Genomic DNA, 20,250 nt, shown 5'->3' with positions numbered 1-20,250 from the left:
GTTACAAATGCTTGCAATTCAGATCTGGTTCTCTCAGAAACTGAGTGAGTTTCCTCATGCAGAGCAGTTCCACTGAGTGAGAGACAAGCCAAGACAACCATATCATATAGTATTTTAGTTTTAATTAGACCAATGTATATACTTTGATTTATCTAGGCCTGAATATGTCATGTCATGTCATTATCCGTAACCGCTTATCCCTTTCCATGGGGTCGCGGGATGTTGTTGCTGGAGCCAATCCCAGCCTTGTCTCAAGGCGAGGGCAGGGTACTCCCTGGACAATAGGCCTGAATATGAATTTGATAAATGAAGAGTAAACTTATTTGTTCAACTATGATTTGAACTTGATGATCATGATTTATGACCTTGCAGTCATTTCTTTTCAGTTTTTGGCTTAACTTTTCTCTTCTTAGCTATTTGTTAAAGGGCATTTCTTTATAGCTTAGAATGCTTTGTGGCAATTTTACGACCATTTTCTCCTTAAACATGTGTGTTGCTCTTTAACCTGTTTATTGTTCTATAAAGTTTCTATAAAGTTCATTTGACTTTAACTGTGCGAGTTTGTGTAAGAGGATTTCGATTGATTGATTGATTGATTGATTGATTGATTCATAATAGGGTGGCTCAATGTTCAAACAGGATAGTGGCGGATAGTAATATTTAATGGATTTGTTTGTTGCTGATAATTTTCCACCAAGACCAGTTTTTAACCGGTTTAAGTTATAGCCATAGCATGCTAAAGATACTCAACACATACGTTAGCATGCTAATACGCTAACGTGTAGCATGCTGACAAATTATCAAGTGTTCACACAATTAACATGCTGACATTATAAGATTCACATTACTCTCTGCATACACAATCATTTGCACTTGTTAGATCACTATATTAACGTATATGTCATTTCATGTCATAGTCACAAATACATCGTCAATGAGTCACGAATCACCTCCCTGTCACGAAGAAAGGTGCAGAGACAACACTGACGCTTTGACTGAAATGGCTACACAACACACAGTACATTCTTTGAAATGAAAATATACTTTTTTGTTTTCGTCTTTCAGTTGAGAAATTTACTGAAGGGTCAACGTTACACTCAGGTTTCCAGGCTGCGCAGCAACGTTTATGTCGTGAAAGGTGATACATTTATGCCAAAGTCAGTTTCAGGATATTTACCCCCACCTTGGAGGAAGCTAGCAATGCATAATTCTGCCCATAGTTTCACTTAAAGCTACTTGTCAGTGATGACCACAGATGTTAACGTTGGAGGGCAGATTAGCTAGGCAGTGATCCATGAAATGCTAACGCTATACTGCTCCTGCAATTAGCAACAAGGCTAACGAAGCCAAAACATATGGTTGTATACGTACCAGAAAAAGGAGTCCTACTGGAACATCTCCTTCTAATTGAAGGCTTATCAACGAACGGTTTCCCCGTGGAAACTATAAACAGAAATAGTCCTCCTCTGCGGCTTGTTTTTAGCTGCTCGTCACACTAACAAACCGATCTGTTCGGTCAGCTGATCACGCGACAGCTAAGGGCCGCATCCGGTCTAATCTTTTCAAGGTAAAAATATGCAGTGTTCATTTTTCCAAGCCTGAGCCCTCAATAGATTCCGCGCTATTTTGTACGAGACTATGGAAGACTTTTACGGACAGATAAATCACGATTTAACAAAACAATCATAGGGATTGGGGGAAAAAAAATAGAAATATAAATACAGACAGATGTTATAATGGCTTAGATAATAAATCACTATTAACACATAGAGGAAATAATCCTACTATATAATTTCCTCAATTATAAATATATTTATATAGTTATTATCATTGTATAAATGACTAAATAGTTGAGCCTCTGACTGCAAAATAGGTTACCTTAAAAATAAAGTTTAAAAAAAAAAAAACTTACTGCGTTCACTCCTGTAAAAAATGAATGAAAAAATGTAAATATGTATTATTACCACATACGCTTGGAAGCCTGAGCTTTATTTTGAAAGTTACGCCTAAACTGACATAAACTGATACAGATTTCCGACATGCGCCGTTAGCCGTCAAAATAAAAGTCCAAATGATATATACATGATTATGATATTTATTGATTTACTTCAATTAATGTTTGTTCATTTGTGTGTATGCTTAAACTAACATTTCTTTTGATTAAGTAAATAGCCTGGCGTATTTTTATTCTCTATTACAACATTGTTCATTGTTGCCTCGACATTAGCTCAGATGAGCGGAAGTCATATTGTTGTGTTTCCTGACGTAGGCTTGCGAAGCCTTTCGTTTTCTGGCAGCGTTTCTACACGTGTTCGGCGACATTCTGAGTATTTTTGGACAATTTCGCCATAAATTTGAGTCTTTTCGGGCTACTCTGTTTGCTTCGATGCGAACAGCTTGCAGTTTGAGCTGCCGAACGCGTGTCATGATGACTGGAAAAGTAGAAACGTGTTAATTTGTCCCTGCTAACAGCGGCGGCTGGGGAGCTAACGTTAGCCGCGCCGGAGAACAACATGTCCAGACTTGTCCCAGACAACTGAACGAGTGCATGGACAGCGACACATATACCAATAGAAAATAGGAAAGTGCATGAATTTGTCGAAGACAGATACAATGGATTACCAGTTTCCTCCGCAGCTTTTCCCTTCGTTTTTCAACTGCGGACCTCCTCAGTCGGTCCTGAAACATTCCATTGGAGACTGGGGCTGCTATGACCGAGTTAGACCTCAGGTGGGTGAGCTGGCACTGCTAACACTATTGCCCCGTTGATTGGAACCATCTTTGCTCATTTATGTACATGTGAATGGTATGCTAGATAATGAAAATACACATCGGGGAAAAAAGTTACTGTGTGTCCTGGACTTATTATTATTATTATTATTATTATTATTATTATAAGAAGAAGAACTATACTTAATTGGGTAAACGGGAATCTCACAACAAAGTTAGAAAATGATAAAAAAAAACCTAACATTAATCTGGCACACGGTAGTTGTGATTCAGAATTAAATAAATAAAATGAGTGTATTGCTTTGAATGCATTTTCTTCATTTGAACTCTTTGTAAGACTGGATCAGCTGTTTAAACATGCCAGCTGTTCTGTACCTGTACCTGTACAGTCAAACCTTATTGACTAGTTGTGTTTGTGGTTTCAGGGTGACCCGGGTCCTCTCTCTAGCTGGACATTTACATCCAGACATCAGGTCAGAGGAGAAAAGTGGCTTCACACTGAGCCAGTACCGGTTCCCCTGCTGTCCCCTAAAAACGGTGAGTCCCCTGTCAGCTGGATTTACTTCACTGGAGGCCATTCATGTCTCAGACAACAGTCCCTGTTCACCCTACGGTTCAGATCTGAGGTGCTGAGGTAAGTCTGACATTGTGACCAGATGTGTGTTGTGGTAATGAAGAGCAAACCAGCATGTTAGAGGGTTTCTTTTAAGTAAATATTCTCACAGTTTGTAGTGCTAACAAATGCACAAAACTAGAATGTAATAGAAAAATGCAGTCCCAATAAAAAAAAAAGTATGCTGTTCTGTCAGACCGGCATATTTTAGTGTCTGGTCAAACCTTGATTTCCAAAATAGAGCCGCAAACTTTGAACTAGGTTGTAGTATCTAAATGAAATTAGGTATCACATAATTCTGCTGCATTTTTTCAATTGTAACAAATCTTGGAGCAATAGTAAAAATTGTAGATATGTGACATTTATTATATTTTTGTTGAGTTGCATACTTCATGTTATCCCAAATGTTTCTGACATTGTTCAGACCTTGTAAAATCTCTAATTTTACTCAAGGTAATCATGCGCTTCATTTGGTCACAAGCATACGTTTTGGGAAAACATTAGATGAAAAGTCATAGACTGAGAAAGGCGGTCAGCAAATTTAAGGAAACATAATGTGAATTAAAGTCTGGTCCATGAGTCACGTTGATAGATTTTCATCAGCAACAGTGGGTGATTCACATGACCCAACCCTTTATATGTCTTTTATGTTTTGTTATCTCTCTTTACTTGGAGATCCCTAGCAGCAGAAATTACATGCTGTGCATTTAAACCTGTTTATGTGTCATGCAAATATTTAAAATTCTGTTTGATATTGTCTAACTGCCTAATATATGCTTTATAAACATCTTCTCCAGATTACCTGTGGCCTCTGACGCCTCCAGATCCACAAAACTTCACAGAACACGTGAGTGCAGCAGTTCAACACATTAAAACCCCTCAAAATAATCTAATCAGTAGGACACTAACGTTCACTTGTCTTACTTGTTCACAGTCATACAAATGAAGACGTTTGATCTTAACTTGGAAAATAAGCTGTGCAATGTGTCATACCTTATGTGATTCACAACAAAATAAATGGAATGATTAGTAGTCCAAACCAATCAGAGCAGATTCATTATAAACGTATTTGGTGTGAACGGAAACCAGGCTCTCCAGCTTTGGGTCTGTTGGTTTGTCTCTTTGCCCTTTTTGTTTAGTGGTCTGAGGTCTATAAACAAGTTTTAATATCCAGATGCAGAATTTCTTCATGGATAACTGCCAGGACTCCTTCGGGTGCATGAGTGAAATTCTGGGTGAAAACTTCAACTTCAACGAAACAGCGAGAGAGGTGAGGTTGTTTGAATTCTTATTTAATGTTAACTATCTACAGACATTAGTTTGGACACTGTTGGATTTATGATTTTTAAACTTAAGACTGAAATATGGAAAGATTTCAATTTTATTATGATTATGATGCGTCTCTGGGTGAATATTTAAGGTATGGATTCATAGTTTATGCAGTTTACCTGCACACCTATCTCTTTTCATTAATCTAATCATTGGGTGCTTGAATAAAAAGAGTTTACCTTGGCCATTGTAGCAGCACATGTAAAGTACACAAGTATAGCTGCTCTGTCTGTCATTTATTTGTTGCTGATTATTAAATGTAGATTGAAAAAGCACTAATTGTAGGTTAAAAGGAGGTAGTGTTTTAGATGGTATACATTTAGATATATGAAAGATAAATAAAAGAATATTTGAGAGAGACACTGTTGGTTTTTGTGTCATCAGAAAGTGCATCAGTTTTTTGTATTGCAGAAATGTAAGATGGATTCAGCCCACCTGACAGAAGTCAAAACGTTCCTCAACTTGCTGAAATTCAAAATGTGAGTAGACATGTCTAATCTTTGTGTAAGTGTCTATGGAACAGATTATGGAAAATCTGTTAGTATCTCCAGTTGTCTGATTGGCATTTTATATCATCGTGTTGTATCTTCTTTCTAGATGCCAGCAGACATATAATTGCAAATCACTGAACGCGTACAGCACCCTGATGTCGGACGTGGTCCATGGCATCCCTCCTGAGCTGCTGGGTGCCCTGCTGCACGAGGAACTGACAGAGCAGAGGGACTGCCAGCTGTTCTGTGAAGGAGCCACTGGGGGCGCTCTGTCCTTTATCCCATTCTCACAGAGCGACAGCAGCTCTCAGAGTGGCTGCCTCCTCTACGCTGGAAATCAGGGACTGGACAAACTCAGTATCCTGGAGATTAATGAAAAAGAGAGACGGCTAGGAGATTAATTATTTTCCTGTCAACAGACTCATCAATGAGTTGATTCATCGTTTCATCTTCATATTACAGATGATTTCTTCACTCAAAAAAGATCAGTCCCTTCTCAATAGTAGAGTTGATTTGTATTTTAATTGAAGAATAGAAATGCATGTGTTGAGATGGTACAATTTTGTTTTTCTGATATGAAATGGTAACAGCTGAGGGTGTGTGTCTGTATTGTGTTTCTGCTGGTTCTGGTACTTAATGCAGTTCCTTAGACTTCCACATGGTGGAGTTGCAGCACCACAGAGGAGGTTCCTCCTGTGTGGACACCAGTGGCAGTGACCCATTCTGCTTCCAGCTGAAAGGCCCCATCAGACAGATCAGCACTGCCTCCATCTTAAATGACTGTAAGATCTAGAAAATGTTAAGAAATATCTTCATGGGTGTGATGTGATTTAAAAGTTTCCTCAAGGATGTACAGATACTTAAACGTGTGTGTGTGTTTGTAGATTGTGTTGGCGTGCGGTCACCTTACCTGTGTGGAGTCTGGAGGTTCGGTGAGAGAAAAGAACCACACCTATTGGAAGTTGTCAACACCAGGGAGGTTGCAACCTGCATCAGCATCAGGTAAGTGTCATTCCCAAGTAAAGGTCCTGAGTTCTGGATTTCCAACTGACCAACAGTAGTTGAAATACCGTCATTTCCAATGTATACTGTCAGTCCTCATGTTTTAGGTGAAGTTCTGGTGGTGAGTGAGAGCGGAGTAGCAAAGCTGTGGACTGTTGGCAGAGGGTAAGGAGGTTTTTTTGTTTAGAGGGAAAGCTATTTGCTGATTCCTCTTACAGATACTGGTATTATCTGTCAGAAGTCAAACTAAATGTAAAGTGACACTATGTCCCATCAGGATGCAGACGGTTCGGGAAGAAGATCATAACCTGTACTTCAATGCCAAGTCTTCATGGAGATGGTGCGAGTTCTCCGCCCACCCAAGGGTGATGCTGTACGCAGACAGAACAGGGGTGGAGCTCACAGACATCAGAGTGAGACACACTTGTGTTGCATGTTGACGCTCGCTTGGTGTTGTGATCAAGTTCTTTTCCTTCTTACATCTATCCTTTTTACCCATCTGACACATCCTCCCCCCCCCCTCTCTTTCCCACCATCCAGGTGGATCCTGCCCTCTGTCACACTCTGTTTCGTATCAGCAACACTTCAGGGTGTCGTAGTGGGGAGAGACTCCTTCTGTCCAGATATCTGGGAAATGTCCACTCCTTCCACCACCTCATCAGCACTCAGGTACAAGCAAACACACAAATACAGATCTACAGTTTGTCTAAACACACAAAATCTTATTTTAAATTCTAGTACAGATCCCAAAGATGCCAATTATGGGAAATGAGTCTGAGATGATGCCTGTGATAGGCAAAATATTTCCATTTGATGGATGTTTGCACTGCCTGCTACATTACAAATATCAGAATGGATTGGGAACTTGAAGGATCTGGTGATGCACTGTATTATAGTGCTGTCAATATGTAATCCCATTTGGATTTGATTCCTTACTTTTTTTTAGTATTCAAATTGTATTTGAATATTAAATGCTTCTGTTTAGGCAATTATAAAAATATATCATGTATCTCTACGTTGTAGACACAGTGTTATACACCGCTAATGCCACAGTCATGCTTAACTTTATTGTTCCCTGGATAAAAGCATCCTGTTTTCATGTGTGTGAAACAACATAACTTAGACAGACAAGTCTATCATGGACGTGGGAACAAAACATAACACTGAATATTACTGATGATGGTTGTTTTTTAATCCCACAACACGTTGTTAGCTCTAAAGGAAACCGTGTGTTAACGTAGCGGTAAGTTAGTTAACCAACTACTGTCAATCAAAACCCAGCATTTGTTTGTCATGCCACACAAGATCTCGATCTCAGTGCTCCTCGGCGGCCTACCAGAGGAATTATTTAAGAATGAAACGCTTTTGCCATGTGGCCGAGGGCAGAGCAGTATTCACTCACAATCTTCTCACAACTCAAAACTATGATTTTTATCTCTTTTTTTCTTTGTCAGTACTCGGCCTACATCATGGACGAGCGTTTCCCCAGCGTGCCCATGCTCAAGTGCGATCACATGATGCAGTCCCCACCCATATTTTGTGACATAATTCCTGGATCTGTCTTTTCTGGCTCAGCAGAGGATGGGGCTAAGACTACAAAGGTCTTGCTGGGCTCCCACAGTTCTCAGGAGATCACAATGCTGCAGTACTCTGGTCAGTGGACAGGGGTGGTGTGATGAGAGCACTTCCAACCAGAACATGTTAAATTTTGTAAATATGTTAGCGTATTGGTCTCTTTGCAATCTCAAGAGCATTCTGGTTCTGTACCAGTCAACTGTATAAAACTGTGTGTGTGTGTTTTCAGGAGGAAGAGCGGAGGCCTGTTTCAGTCAAGGTCCTCCTCAGGCTTTGCTCAGACCCAGGGACAGTCTGAAACACCTTCCTGTACAAATCCCTCACCGCCTGGACACCGCAACTAACAGATTGTCCTCACCTGCCACAGGTATGGATAACATGTAACATTCGATGAAAAGTGGCTGCATGCAGTATCCAAAAAGTCCTGCCCTCATTGTAGGGTTTCCAGATTTATTTGATTGTTTTTCTTTTTTTTTATGTGGCTGAACTTGCTGTTGTGTTTTGTCCTGACTAGGTCTGACATCTATCCAGGAGAAAGGAGGAGCAGGTGCAGATGAGTGTATATGTATCCTGCAGCTGACAGAGGCAGGAGATATTTTCTATCAGATCCTCGAGCCTGAACAGCGAGACGACTTTCGATCATCAGCTGTAGAGGATGAACCTCTGCCTCAACAAGGAACCAAAAGACTGTCAAGAACAACTGCAGAACAGCCTGATTCAGGCTCACAGATCTTTGCATCGGACACATCAAGCGAAGAAGACATAATCGGGCCGACTCAGGGTCCAACTGTGGAGAGACTTGTTCCTGAAACACAAGTGAAGGAACGAGAGCTAAACGTTTTCTCTGACGCTTCCTCTGAGGATTCAGAGTCAGCATGGAAGGGTCCAAAACGGAGGCGCGTGTCGCTGCAGGTTGTCGTCAATGATCCTGAGCTGGATCCAGTAAGTGGACTGGACATGGATAAGAAAGATGCAAATGTGAGTAAGAATGACACTGATGATACAGAGGAACCCAGCGGTGTGGGGGAAATGAGCAATGGCTCGAGTAGTGGCTTGAGTCAGTTAGCTCAGGTAAAGTTCAGCGACAGCACTCTCGTCACGTGGAAACATTGGCTTCAGAAATTGACGCATTGGAGTCGTGAGAAGAAGCCCCGTCCCCACTGCCTGCAGCATTTCACAATCAGTACTGGTGATCTCCTCCCCCTATTTGATGATGATGATAAAGCAAGGGATTTTACAGAACAGGAGCATGTACAGAGTCTGAGAAATAATCTGAAGGCATGTATGTCCAAACGCTCGCTGCTGGTTCAGAGAGACATCTCAGCCTCCCTCGAGGCTCCAGATGTGATACCTGTACCAAACCCAGTGGACACCGAAGCCTGGACAGACCAGCTCAGCCACCGCCTGACTATCTCCTGGCAGGGGGAGGAGGTGTGGCGGGAATGGTGGAAGGACCAGCTGGGGCTGAACAGGGAGTTGAAGGTTGAGGCTCTGAGGAGGAAGAGGAGGAGGGAGAAAGAGGCAAAGAGAGCCTCTGGCCGGCGGCTCGAGCTGTCCGGGAGCTTCACCTCATCTGTCAGCTACCAGTCAGAGCTAAGTGATTTCTCTGATTCGACAGGCTGGTCGTCTGCAGCGAGCCAGGGGGCATTGTCAGAAAATGAAGGAGTGGGGTCCCAATCTGAGGGCTTTTTGGAGCATGGCACATCAAGAGCTTCATCACCCTCCACAGTGCAAACAGACATTCCAGCTCCCACGCTGACCGCCACACCTCAACATGTCAAAGAGAAGCAAGGTGATCAGCAGACCCGTAACAGCTCCCACGCCCTCTCCCTGTCCCAGACACCCAAACCTGACTCCACGCCGACCAGTCAGAGGAAGAACAAACGTCCACCCAAAGACTACCTCAGCTCTCTGTTTGCAGCACAGGTAAGAGGAACATCATTTCTCCATTCAGGTGTTGTTGTTGTTGTTGTTGTTGTTGTTATTGTTGTTGTTGTTGTTGTTGTAGTAGTATGGGCCACTTTAAACCCCTTTTTAGGAACACTTTATTTTGAAAAAAGAGGTGGTTTGAATGGAGGGAAAGGAGAGGAGGGAGGACATGCAACAAAGGTCTTCAGTAGCACTCAAAACGGTGATGCTGCAATTATATTGCAGGCTTTATGAATAAATTAAGAAATGTCATTATTTTTGGCCTCACAGTACAGTACTTTAGTACTCACACCACCTGTTTCCTTTCTGTTTCCAGGACGAACCCTCTCAGCATGACAGCTACTTCCTGGAAGAGGGAAGCACCACATACCCCCTAACTCCACCTGTGGCCCCCTCCTCGTCTCAGCTCCGCAGCTCCCAGTCTGTCCCTCTGAGGACCCCAAGGGTGGATCTGTCGCAGGACACTTCCTCCTTGCCCAGTTTCTCCCAGTCGCTGTCCCAGAGTTCACAGGGTCGACTGGGGCTATCACAAGCCAAGAAGAAGAAGTCTCGAATGGGATTTTAATTCAGTGGCCAGCTTGTCCGTCACGCTGAGGGGGGCGATCATTTGGAGTATCTGTTGTGTTTGGTAGCAACTCAGGAAAATGAAACCATGGACAACCAGCCTTCAATTGAAAAGATTTTTTTGTTTTTGTTTTTTTTTCTGGTTTCTTCAGTTGCCTCAGGATTTGGAAAATGAAAATCATACACTGCGATTGTACTTTTAAAAACATGCAAACTGGATCTAATCAAGGAGGATAAACGGACTGAATGTTAGGAAAGGAATCCATAGTAATCCCTGAAGATCTCTGGAGGCTGAAGAACAGACTGCACACTGGTTTGGTAGGACTGAGCTGCATTTATTATCTTTGTTGTTGTTTTGTTGGTGTGTGTTTGTGCGCGTGTGCATGTGCTTTTCATGAGGCGTTCACACTGGAGGTGACGGTGACAGCTGATCATTTCACAGTCTTGTACTTTACTGGTTTGGTTTTTATTTAATAACTGCCATAGAGACGAGTTCTGCATGGACTCCAACTGAAGACAGAGTTGTTCTCCAGGTGTTATTGGACTTTTGTAACTGCACAGACTGAGCCAGAACTGAGAAGAACTGAGGAGTTTGATCTCTTGCCTTGGAACAATTGTGACAATGTGGATGATATTTCTTGTTGGTGAAACCAAAGTCTTATTGTTACAGAATATCTGGCTATTTGATGTTTCCCTTGTCATCGTATCAGTTGTTTCTTTACTGATGAATGAAAATGCACCATGCTCGCCATGCTAATTATTGTTACAACTCATTTCTACATCTGATTTTCTAAACAAAACTGAAATGATTCTTACATTAAAACCATGACTCAGAAGTCTTGGGGCGCTTATTGAAAAACAACAAGAACATGGTGTTAACCTTTATATGTGGTTTACTTGAAGAACACTGGACTGGACACTGGAGAAATGCAGTTTACTGTATTGATCAGAACATATCGCATCAAAACTTCTCCAGTCCCAGCCCTTTTGCTGATGAACTTAAGGTATCTCCGCTGTCAGAATCATCAAGCAAAAAGACTCGGCAGACTTTTGTAATATGATTCAGTCGAAGATGGATGCTATATGTAGATATATTCGGTCAAATGAGGAGTCTAAAATGGTATATGAAATCAATGAATATCTTTTACATTTATTTATTTTCATTATCCTGGATATTGATGAATAGCTTATTTCCTGTAAAAGCAATCACTGTTGTCAGAGTGAGTACAGTGCAGTTCGTACTAAGCAAGGGCGTTAGCCTGGTCCTTTTTCTTAGCTCAGGTGATCTTTATTAAGACTTTTCAGCTCATAGGTGGAAACTCTTGCTGTTAACCTTTTAGCTCCATAAGACACTTTGTGTATACTGAAACTTAACAGCTCCCTGTTCTTTTCAGACAAGAAAAAGACACAGACAGTAGATACAAAATAATATTTTTATAAGATTTTCTTTTTTCAGTACAGGTGACAAAAAGAGAATAAATAACTTAATATCTACAAAGAACTATAAACATTTTTTTTGTACATTATTTACACTTTTACATGTTTTTGTATTAACATTTTTTTTTACATTTTTGGAAGTTTTTTTTACATTTTTGAAAGTTTTAGATGGGTTTTTTTTGACACGGTCAGCATTATTTGTTCATACAACATCCTCTGAACAGTTTCAAAACACAAGACCTTTTTTAAGCTACATCCTAAAATTGGCAACTTTTGAATTTAAACCAGGGTCATACATACACACATCCAAACACACACCCATTATATGTTTTTAACCTAACACCCTGTGTTGTCAGCAGGGTTTGACTCGAAAGAATGACTGTTTCAGAGCTGATTCAAACGTCTCTCCCTGCTGCTTTTGAGCAAGGCACTTCAAGACATCAAGAGTGACTGAACGTGAGCTCTGAGCACTCAGCTAACTGTTTCCTTCCAGACACAAACCTCCAGTCTGCCCACTAAACACTTGAAAAGAGATCAAAGAAAAATGTGCAAATTAAATTTCTACAGAAGGTGAGAGCAAATATGCTCGCTTTTGCGATGCAGTTATCTCAAGAAATTATTTTGCGTATTTATCTTGTAAGTCTCAAACATCCAGACAGCGAGCCCACCGCCGCTCTCAGCTTCTGTACATCAGGAAAACTCCTTCGTACTCTTAGTAAAAACAGTCTTAGATTAATAACAGTCAAAAAACATTCTATTAAATTAATCACATTAAGCACATTTTCTTCTCGTCGATAATGTGAACCAATCTGGCCTGAACTCACGTCTCAGCATTACATTTTTCTATTAATCCAACCACAGTGTTGGCTAGTTCAGCACCATAACAACCAGACTCCACCCATCACTTGTATATCCTTAAAACATTTTCATCCGGGAATGTGACATCTCTACATGCACCAACACATCAATATACTAAAATCTACCAAGTCTACAAGGAAGAGTACGGACTGCTCAGCTGCCAGTTATGCAACTCTCCACTAGCACCGGAGCTTATTAAACAATAAATTAAAGACGTCGGGTAAAGGGGTCGGGGGGGGAGAAGTTGAGGCACAAGTCGGCAGATGCATCAGGCGTGGAGGTGTTGGCGGTGTTTTTGGCGGCGGAGGTGCAGAGGAAAGAAGGGCCCTTCAGCGTCACTGCCAAGAGAACTGCTGAGAGACTCTTCACCTGAACTCATCACATCCTCACTTGAGTCCTCACTGTGGAGACACACACAGGCATGCACAGTTATAAAAATGTGAAAACGTACAGTTGAGTAAATTCGGTTCAGATGAAAGCAGGATTCTGTTTCTTGGCTTTTCTAATGCCTTTCTTTTTATTGTGTTGTGCATCTCGTGGTGAAAAACAACCACAGGCAAACACAGATCCTGACCCTTACTGTCATCGTCTTGGGAACTTATTCTGAACTTTGAGCTCTGCAGTTTAGGAAAGATTACGTCTGAAGAAGAGCGGGATAGAAAGTTAATGTCTTGGCAAACATGACTATTTAAACAGCTTTTCCATAATTCCATATGTTCACAGCAAAGTTCTGACAGTCAAATAATTGGTTAAAAAAAACTAAGAATATTTGAATAATTTAATAGATGCATTTAAATATTATAAATGTGCTTTGGGTCATTATTTTCTCATAACTAACAGACTAAACAACAATAGGATATGACTAAATAAAAAGTGGGGATTAACATATAGTGACATTAGCTTTGCTGAGACACCCTCTTGAGGATTACATAATTCCTGAGTGTCATAACATTTGTCATACTGGGAGAGAGGACACGGAGCTGATATTATTCAACAAGAAACCAGACGACAGAGTGGAACAAACTTCCATTTCAAACAGACTATCTGCTGACATCTATCATCACCTGATACCATGTTCTGACTTGTGCCGGTTGGAGTGTGACCTCAGCTGACTGTCAGTGTGCTAACATCTGCAGATTCTGAAATGTAAGTACATTTAAAAAAAAAAAAAGGTAATAAAGCAGACGTGTAATGTGTCTCCGCTGAGACACTGAGCTGCTGTCTGGGTTAAAGATCACTGTTTACAACAGTCAGCTGGAAAAGCCTTCGTCTTTACTCCCTTCTATTTTTTTGGTACACACTGACTTAGAAAAAGTTCAAGTACCATGTTACATAAATGTGAGGCACTGTGGCCTTGCGTGACATCACGGAAATGTCTGTGTCACTGGGACGTGACTAGTGGCACACCTCCCCCCAATGCAGTACAGGAGATATGAGAGGCCCTGACAGGCTCAGACACCCAGGGGCTGGGTTGTGTCTGTGACGTGTTGTTACAACACATCAGAAACTTATGTGTTGCCGCACAGCTGGTTGCCTCAGGAGTGTTACGGTAGCCACTGTAAAAAGTGTTGATCTCCAAACTCAAAGGCAATCATTTAATCTGCCAGTGACTCTTACTAGAGTTCTCACCCTGCTGATACAAATCAACCACACTTTTTACAGTGTTCATTAGAGGTGAGTTGCTATACATACCGAAACATTTGGTTTGTGTGGTGACACACAGGGTGTGTCTGGTTTCTTTTAATGTTTGAAGCTGCGGTTGTTGTCCGTGGTGTTTGGTATTTTCCAGCAGATTATACCTGCTGTGAGCAGTCACATGATGTCACATGATGTCCGTGTAACATCTATATCAGAATCAAAACTGAGTCCATCCCAACTCATTTTACATTACATACATTTTACAACTCCAAGTCTGATTTTTGAAGTTTGGTTTGAAATATAGTACTGTGTGTTCTGACTTTGTGTTTTAAATCATCAGTAATTCAAAACCTGTTAGCTTCTCAACAGTAGCAGTTTATTTGTGTACTTTTAGTTTGATCAAGATTCTCAGTTGAACAAGTTTTTATTCTTAAATCTCTGGATCAACATTCGATCCATTGTATACATTTGCACTAAATTGTATCATATCTAACAGCATTAGTAACTTGTTCAGGTGTGTTTCGTTATCTGAAAGCGCAAGTATATTGTTCAGGTGTGTTTTGGTATCCGACAGCTTTAGCATCTTGTTTAGGCGTGTTTTGGTATCTGACAGCGTTAGCAACTTGTTCAGGTGTATTTGGGACTGACCTCTCACTCTCATCCCAGCAGCCCTCAGGGATGGTGGGCAGCTCGGGGACACTGCGGTAGCTATGTAGGTTCTGGGCAGTCCGCCGCGACACAATCCACTGCAGCTTCCTGTGGTTGGGTTTGCTGCATTCAGGGGAGGCGTAGTCGGACAGACACAGAGCGACACGCTCGCTCCATAGTAGGAGTTCGCCATCTGCAATCTGAAACCAAGCAATAGAGCAGTTCAGTTTAGCCACCACGCCTGCTGCCTAACTCACTGACATCAGTATATTTAAAATGATCGAATTACTTGACACCTAATAGTACGCTGCTTTCAAAAGGGTTCCTATGACCAGAAACCTGGCTTCATTTTCCAGGTTAGGAGGTTAAGAGAACCCAGGTTAAAATGCTCCACATTTGTGTAGAAACCTGATCAACTTTTCTAAATCCAATTTAAGGTGAAAACACTTTTATAATAGTAATATTGCAACAGCATTTATCTTAAATAACACACGGCAATATATAACTGACAGTGGAGGAAGAACAGGAATGTGACCCAAGGGCATATGAATGAAGGTAAACAGGTGAACAAGAGTGGAAAAGCTCAAAAACATTACACAAACGAACATTTCTCTTCATGTTAATGTTTGTGGAGTTACCATCTCTGTTAATCCCTAAATGGTTTCCTGTTTGCATCTGATCCTTGGAATTTTGAAGTGACCGCAACAATTACTTTAGTTTGACGGTACCAAGTCCTCTGAGATTAAACCTTTAGACTCATTTACTTTGGAACTAATTTGCTCTGAGTTGCTGTTGTTAATGTTAATTGCAGTTTTTTGGCTTTCCACTACTGGTTTCGACAGGTGTTATTTTCCCCTCCCTGGGTGAGTTGCTGTGTGACAAAATTGTGTGTTTACCTTCAAGTGTCTCTGGATGTGATAGGCTATCTCCAACATGTCTCCTGACTGAACGGCTTCAATCTCCTGCATCAGGAGAGACAAGGCTAGGACTGACGGCTAGATGGACAGAAAGAAACAAGAAGTGAAGAAGAGACAAGGAAGAACTGACAGAAACATGTCTTACATGTCATCTGAGTTTCAGCGTTGTCATCAAACTAACAGGGACATAACAGAAAACTAATGAACATGTCCTTAGACTGCTTTTATTCAGTCTAATGATTGACCCTGCAGTGGATTTCCTACCTTTGCTTTTGAGAAGGAGATCCTACACAAACAGGCTTTGAGCTGAGCCTCCAGCTTCTCCAGGCTCAGAGTTTCCTTCCTGTTTACACAGACACACACATAAAGCAGGGTTAAGGTGTGTTTTCAGGTCAGTAATGTTGCCCAGAGACAGAGTCAACTTCCATCAGCCCAATCAAAACATTTTACAACAAACAGAAAAAGGCCAAATATCTCTAGGACCTTTTGAGGTGACTTAAACAGATCTGATGTTAAGTGTATGTTTTGGGCTTTGAACCAAAGCTGGGCATAATAAAAACAATACACTGTGCCAGTTATGCAATTGTGAGGTGTTGGTGCCAACAAATCTTATCAGTGCACTTGGGTCAGACGTTGCAGTCGGCAGATTACTGACTGCTGCCCTACTTCAGAAAGGAGCTGCTGCAACAAACAAGCAGTGGTGTGCAGAGGCTCCGCCAGTCAAATCATAGCAAAGCTTGTGCTCTTAGCTCTGTTATTTTCTGTTGACTGTCTGAGATGGGAAACTATTCCTGAATGTTTCAACAAACACTGCAACCATGTCATATTCAGAGGAAAAATGGTGTTTGTAGCAGAGGCAAAAGGAAAAATCGACTAAATGTTGACTGATTGCCTATCTGCAATGATTTTGGTCTCACCTGTCTGTGGAGTGTGAAAGTGCGATCTGGTGGTACAAATGCAGAAAGGTTAAGGCAGTGATGGCTTTGGACTTGAAGTTGAGCTTCTCTGCAACGATCTTCTCCATGCGCCCGAGGTCGGACACGGAGAACCTGCACTGTCCGATGCGTATGAGCTCGTCGGTGGACGTCACGTTGCACTCCTCCTCAGTCACTTTGGCCGCCATGTGGAGGCAGCTGAGGCTGACGCAGGACAGGTGCTTCGGCTGGATCTGATGTGAACGACACGTGAGTAAGACACGGTTTGAAAACGACCAGTAGAGCAAGAATCTCACACCAAGTTACATCCAACACCAAGTGAAGTAATGTATAATTTTGTATTTAAGGTTAATTGTTTAACAAATCAATTATTTGTTGTAACTTGTTTGCCACTAAATCTGCTTTCAGCATGACACCGGAGAGGCTTGAAGCTTATACAAACCAATAAGCTGCCAAAATATTTCACCAGACGTCTTAGGTCTACTCCTGTCAAGTGTGAATGTCTCGTACCCTCATCATGGCCAGGAATCTGTCGAGCAGGTTAACAGCCAGGACAAAGGTCTGTGTGCTGTAACCAAAGAAGCTGGTCAGGCTCCACAGGTCCTCCACTTTGGCATCTCGGCACTTTGCTGAGATCCGACTGTCATCCTGGAAAACACAGATATGCTGTTGATCAACCTGGTTGGTCAGTTACTACACTGATGAGTAAGTCCATTTTGAGGCCTGCAAGTCATTCCTGCAGGGCAGGTCAGACCTGAAACCTGACTGGCATTTGGAATTACTTTTTCAGTTTGCACTTAATTAACAGATCTACGCAAAGCAAAAATAAATTTGAGAAGATTTCCCATTCTATTGTAGATTAATACCTGCATCGTTGATTCGATGAGGCTGAGCCCAGTCTCTTTAGGGAGATAATGAACCTCCTGCTCGTAATTCATCCGCAGCTCCTTCATCAGCTTGAAGGCGTCCATGTCTCTGGCACTGGAGCGAGTGACCTCTTGTTTTCACCACAGTATTTTAACTGCAAAACATGAGTACAACAAGATTCAGCTACACGTGTTATGTCAGAAAACTCAACAATAATCACCACTGTAATAGCACTATTTTTTATGTCCATTTTTGTTGTGTCTTGCATGTCAATTTTTTGCCTTTGTTTGTTGTCAAGTGCATATTTTCGGGGCTCTACACCAGTTTATTTCATCAAAACAAACAGAACAAAAGTACTTGTTGTTCCTTTTTTTTTTGTTTTGTTTTTGGTTCTAAGAATATTTCCATGTCATGATAAGATTAATGTGTTTTTGGATCTGGACTGTTAATCTGACAAGGCAAAACGCCAGCAGACATCACAGTGGTCGATGTTCAATCTATAATTAAAATAACTTATTTTCTGCCCATGTAAAAAGACACCACTGAAGACGACATCAAACACGACATTTTGCGTAAAGCATCTTAGTATTATAGAAAATATGGAGTTACATCTTAAAATATGTTATTTTTAGTGATATGTTTGTTGTATCAACACTACATACTGTAAATGACTGGCCTACATTTGCGCTGAGCCCAAACGGGTCACAGCTCGAAGCCCAGCCCACTTCCCTCAGCTGGGCTTCGGTGTCAGATTTCCTGTGGTAGACGCCTTCTCTGTCCTCTCCACCGAAAAACAACTGCTTTTCCAAGGTTCTGTCTGTTAATTAACAACCCAAAATACACTAAAAGATAACCACACGGCCGAAAGGACTCTGTTTATCGCTTTAGGTGACGGTAACTAAGAAAGCTAACGTTAATAGCAGCCAGCTAGCGTTTTAAATCCTCTCTTGTCAGAGAGCGGGGGAGGGGCTCTTTTTTTCATTCCTCAGACGTTAAAAGGTCTATAATATTATACTGAACAACACGGTTTATCGATACAAAGACTATGGTTTTATAAATTACAGCGTACTTAAGTGTACTATGGCTAGAACGTGTGTTTAAGGGGGTTCCTTCTTATAATTTAACCGTGGTTTTGAAAAAAATAAGCTCTGCTTTGAACAGGAGACAGATCCAGGGGATACCAATAACAACACACAAGAAACCCATCTATGGCTGCAAGAAGGAAATGTAAATGCCCATTTATAAAGAGCAGATATTTTGAATCTTAAGCCACGACAAGATACAAGTAAACACTTGCTGTAAACGACACTATTTCCTTAACGTTACAGAAAATGAAACTGTAAAATACCCAAACCTTCCTGTGCGACTTCTGTCGAAATTGTGCGATTGAAAATGATTTACAGAAGACAGAAGGACACAATATTCATTTCAATCATCGGCTTTAGTCAGTTGAGATTATAGCAAAATTAACGTCCCATTGTCGACCGTGCACTTTCATCAGCTTTTTTCCGTCTCTCTCTCTCTCTCTCTCTCTCTCTTTCCGAGTTAAACGTAAGGTAATTGGTGTTCAGCAATACAGTGGTTAGTAGTAGTTTGAACACAAACAGTATCATTTGTAAAGGTTTACTCTACCTGTTCCTTCAGGTTAAATCCACATATCTGTTTCTCTTCGGCCGTAGTGTAGTCCTTCTCGTCTCCTCTCGTCTTTCTCCTTTCTCCTTCTTCTCTCTTTTGTTGATGTTCACAACGCTCACGCCCACACGATGACGTCTTATCGCAGCAACCAATCAAAAGCTTACGTGCAAGGGATAGAGAGAAATGGAAACCTTAAGAGTCTAAGTGTGCCAGTTAAAGCCTTCACTTAATATCTCTTTCGACAAACTGTCCAACAAAATGAACGATCATTTTGTAGCTGAGCTCGATGAAAAATGTTCAATCCAGTTATAAATGTCACTGATGTTGTAACTGATGTCGACTGATGCTGACTGATGTCTCCATTAGCCAATCGGCAAGCCGCAGCTTGGTACGTTCAAATAGTCCGCCCAAAATGGGATGCTTTGATTGGTTCATAGCTAAACAATATCCTGACGCAATCTTAGCATTACGTAGTGTCTTTTGACTGAGTGTTTTACTATTGTCTTTAACAGATTGTATGATAAATGTCAGAATCAGCGCCTGTGAATGTTGAAATAGGGTCTTTGTCTGACTGTGGGATGGACTAATGCAGCACAACATTATAGGGAAATACAGTCAAATAAATGCAAGGCTAAATGTCAAAGTGATAAGACATCAATTTGCATCCTGTGTATCTTCCTTATATTTAAAAATAACTGATGTTCTCAGAAAACCTTTTATATAGATATTGTCACAATCCCTCAAAGTGATTTCTTCAAGCCTTTAAATCAGCAAATATGTATTTAGTAGAGTTCAGCATAATTGAGGAACCAGAACCCCCAAACAACAGATCCCAGGGTTACATCATAGTCAAAGTTACAAAAAAACTTCCCTATACACTTGACGTTTTATCAGACTAAGCGTGACTCATCCGGTGACGCTAGCCTTACCAGGGAAATACGCAAATGTGTCTTCCTCCAACCATAAAATTGTCATTCCTTGAACATATTGCTTACGCACAGTACGATCCAGAAGGATGTTTTTTTGTTACAAATGGTCCTGTTCTGTGGAACAAACTACCTGATAACCTAAAATCTGTTACA

The 20,250-nt window shown here is 41.1% G+C and overlaps 3 protein-coding genes across 6 annotated transcripts in view; 1 reads left to right on the top strand and 2 right to left on the bottom strand.

Moving 5' to 3' along the window:
- Positions 1–1,542, bottom strand: part of LOC119029835 (WD repeat-containing protein 7) — a 117,473-nt gene extending 115,931 nt beyond the window's left edge. For all 3 annotated transcript variants that reach the window (XM_037116990.1, XM_037116988.1, XM_037116989.1), the window contains exon 1: positions 1,372–1,542. The gene's annotated coding sequence lies outside the window, so the exon portion shown is untranslated. The remainder of the gene's footprint in view (positions 1–1,371) is intronic.
- A 702-nt stretch (positions 1,543–2,244) lies between these two features.
- taf1c (TATA-box binding protein associated factor, RNA polymerase I subunit C) lies at positions 2,245–11,069 on the top strand. 2 transcript variants are annotated; one of them, XM_037117536.1, is made up of 15 exons: positions 2,245–2,730; positions 3,156–3,267; positions 4,141–4,190; positions 4,518–4,613; positions 5,084–5,151; positions 5,270–5,520; positions 5,814–5,945; positions 6,048–6,165; positions 6,259–6,330; positions 6,443–6,578; positions 6,706–6,834; positions 7,620–7,818; positions 7,970–8,107; positions 8,255–9,666; positions 9,986–11,069. In XM_037117536.1, exons 1-15 carry the CDS (start codon positions 2,590–2,592, stop codon positions 10,232–10,234), a joined length of 3,303 nt encoding a protein of 1,100 aa, XP_036973431.1. In that variant the 5' UTR covers positions 2,245–2,589; the 3' UTR covers positions 10,235–11,069. The 2 variants fall into 2 exon arrangements, with proteins under 2 accessions (XP_036973431.1, XP_036973432.1); XM_037117537.1 differs by having other exon boundaries at positions 3,156–3,364.
- Positions 11,070–11,648: 579 nt separating this feature from the next.
- On the bottom strand, positions 11,649–19,310 carry ccng2 (cyclin G2). Its single transcript, XM_037117541.1, has 8 exons — positions 19,166–19,310; positions 17,533–17,687; positions 17,177–17,314; positions 16,649–16,899; positions 15,996–16,074; positions 15,711–15,809; positions 14,815–15,014; positions 11,649–12,929 (listed from the first exon to the last, which is right to left on the bottom strand). The coding sequence occupies exons 2-8, from the start codon at positions 17,635–17,637 to the stop codon at positions 12,797–12,799; spliced, it is 1,005 nt and encodes a 334-aa protein (XP_036973436.1). The 5' UTR covers positions 17,638–17,687; positions 19,166–19,310; the 3' UTR covers positions 11,649–12,796.
- Between the last annotated feature and the right edge of the window lie 940 nt (positions 19,311–20,250).

Source organism: Acanthopagrus latus, chromosome 12 (genome assembly GCF_904848185.1).
Source record: "Acanthopagrus latus isolate v.2019 chromosome 12, fAcaLat1.1, whole genome shotgun sequence".
NCBI classification, from domain to species: domain Eukaryota; kingdom Metazoa; phylum Chordata; class Actinopteri; order Spariformes; family Sparidae; genus Acanthopagrus; species Acanthopagrus latus.
Note: the sequence above shows the minus strand (reverse complement) of the source record. Positions and strands in the feature narration are given on the sequence as shown.

What these genes read in the sequence shown, in the direction of transcription:
- taf1c (XM_037117536.1), top strand. Translation starts at nt 2,590, where the DNA reads ATGAATTTGTCGAAGACAGATACAATGGATTACCAGTTTCCTCCGCAG. An exon ending in TGCCTCCATCTTAAATGACT is followed by an intron (nt 5,946 to 6,047) that starts GTAAGATCTAGA and finishes GTGTGTTTGTAG; the next exon opens with ATTGTGTTGGCGTGCGGTCA. An exon ending in TGGAGCTCACAGACATCAGA is followed by an intron (nt 6,579 to 6,705) that starts GTGAGACACACT and finishes CCCACCATCCAG; the next exon opens with GTGGATCCTGCCCTCTGTCA.
- ccng2 (XM_037117541.1), bottom strand. Translation starts at nt 17,637, where the DNA reads ATGGACGCCTTCAAGCTGATGAAGGAGCTGCGGATGAATTACGAGCAG. An exon ending in GATTCCTGGCCATGATGAGG is followed by an intron (nt 16,900 to 17,176) that starts GTACGAGACATT and finishes CGTTCACATCAG; the next exon opens with ATCCAGCCGAAGCACCTGTC. An exon ending in TCTCCTTCTCAAAAGCAAAG is followed by an intron (nt 15,810 to 15,995) that starts GTAGGAAATCCA and finishes CTGTCCATCTAG; the next exon opens with CCGTCAGTCCTAGCCTTGTC.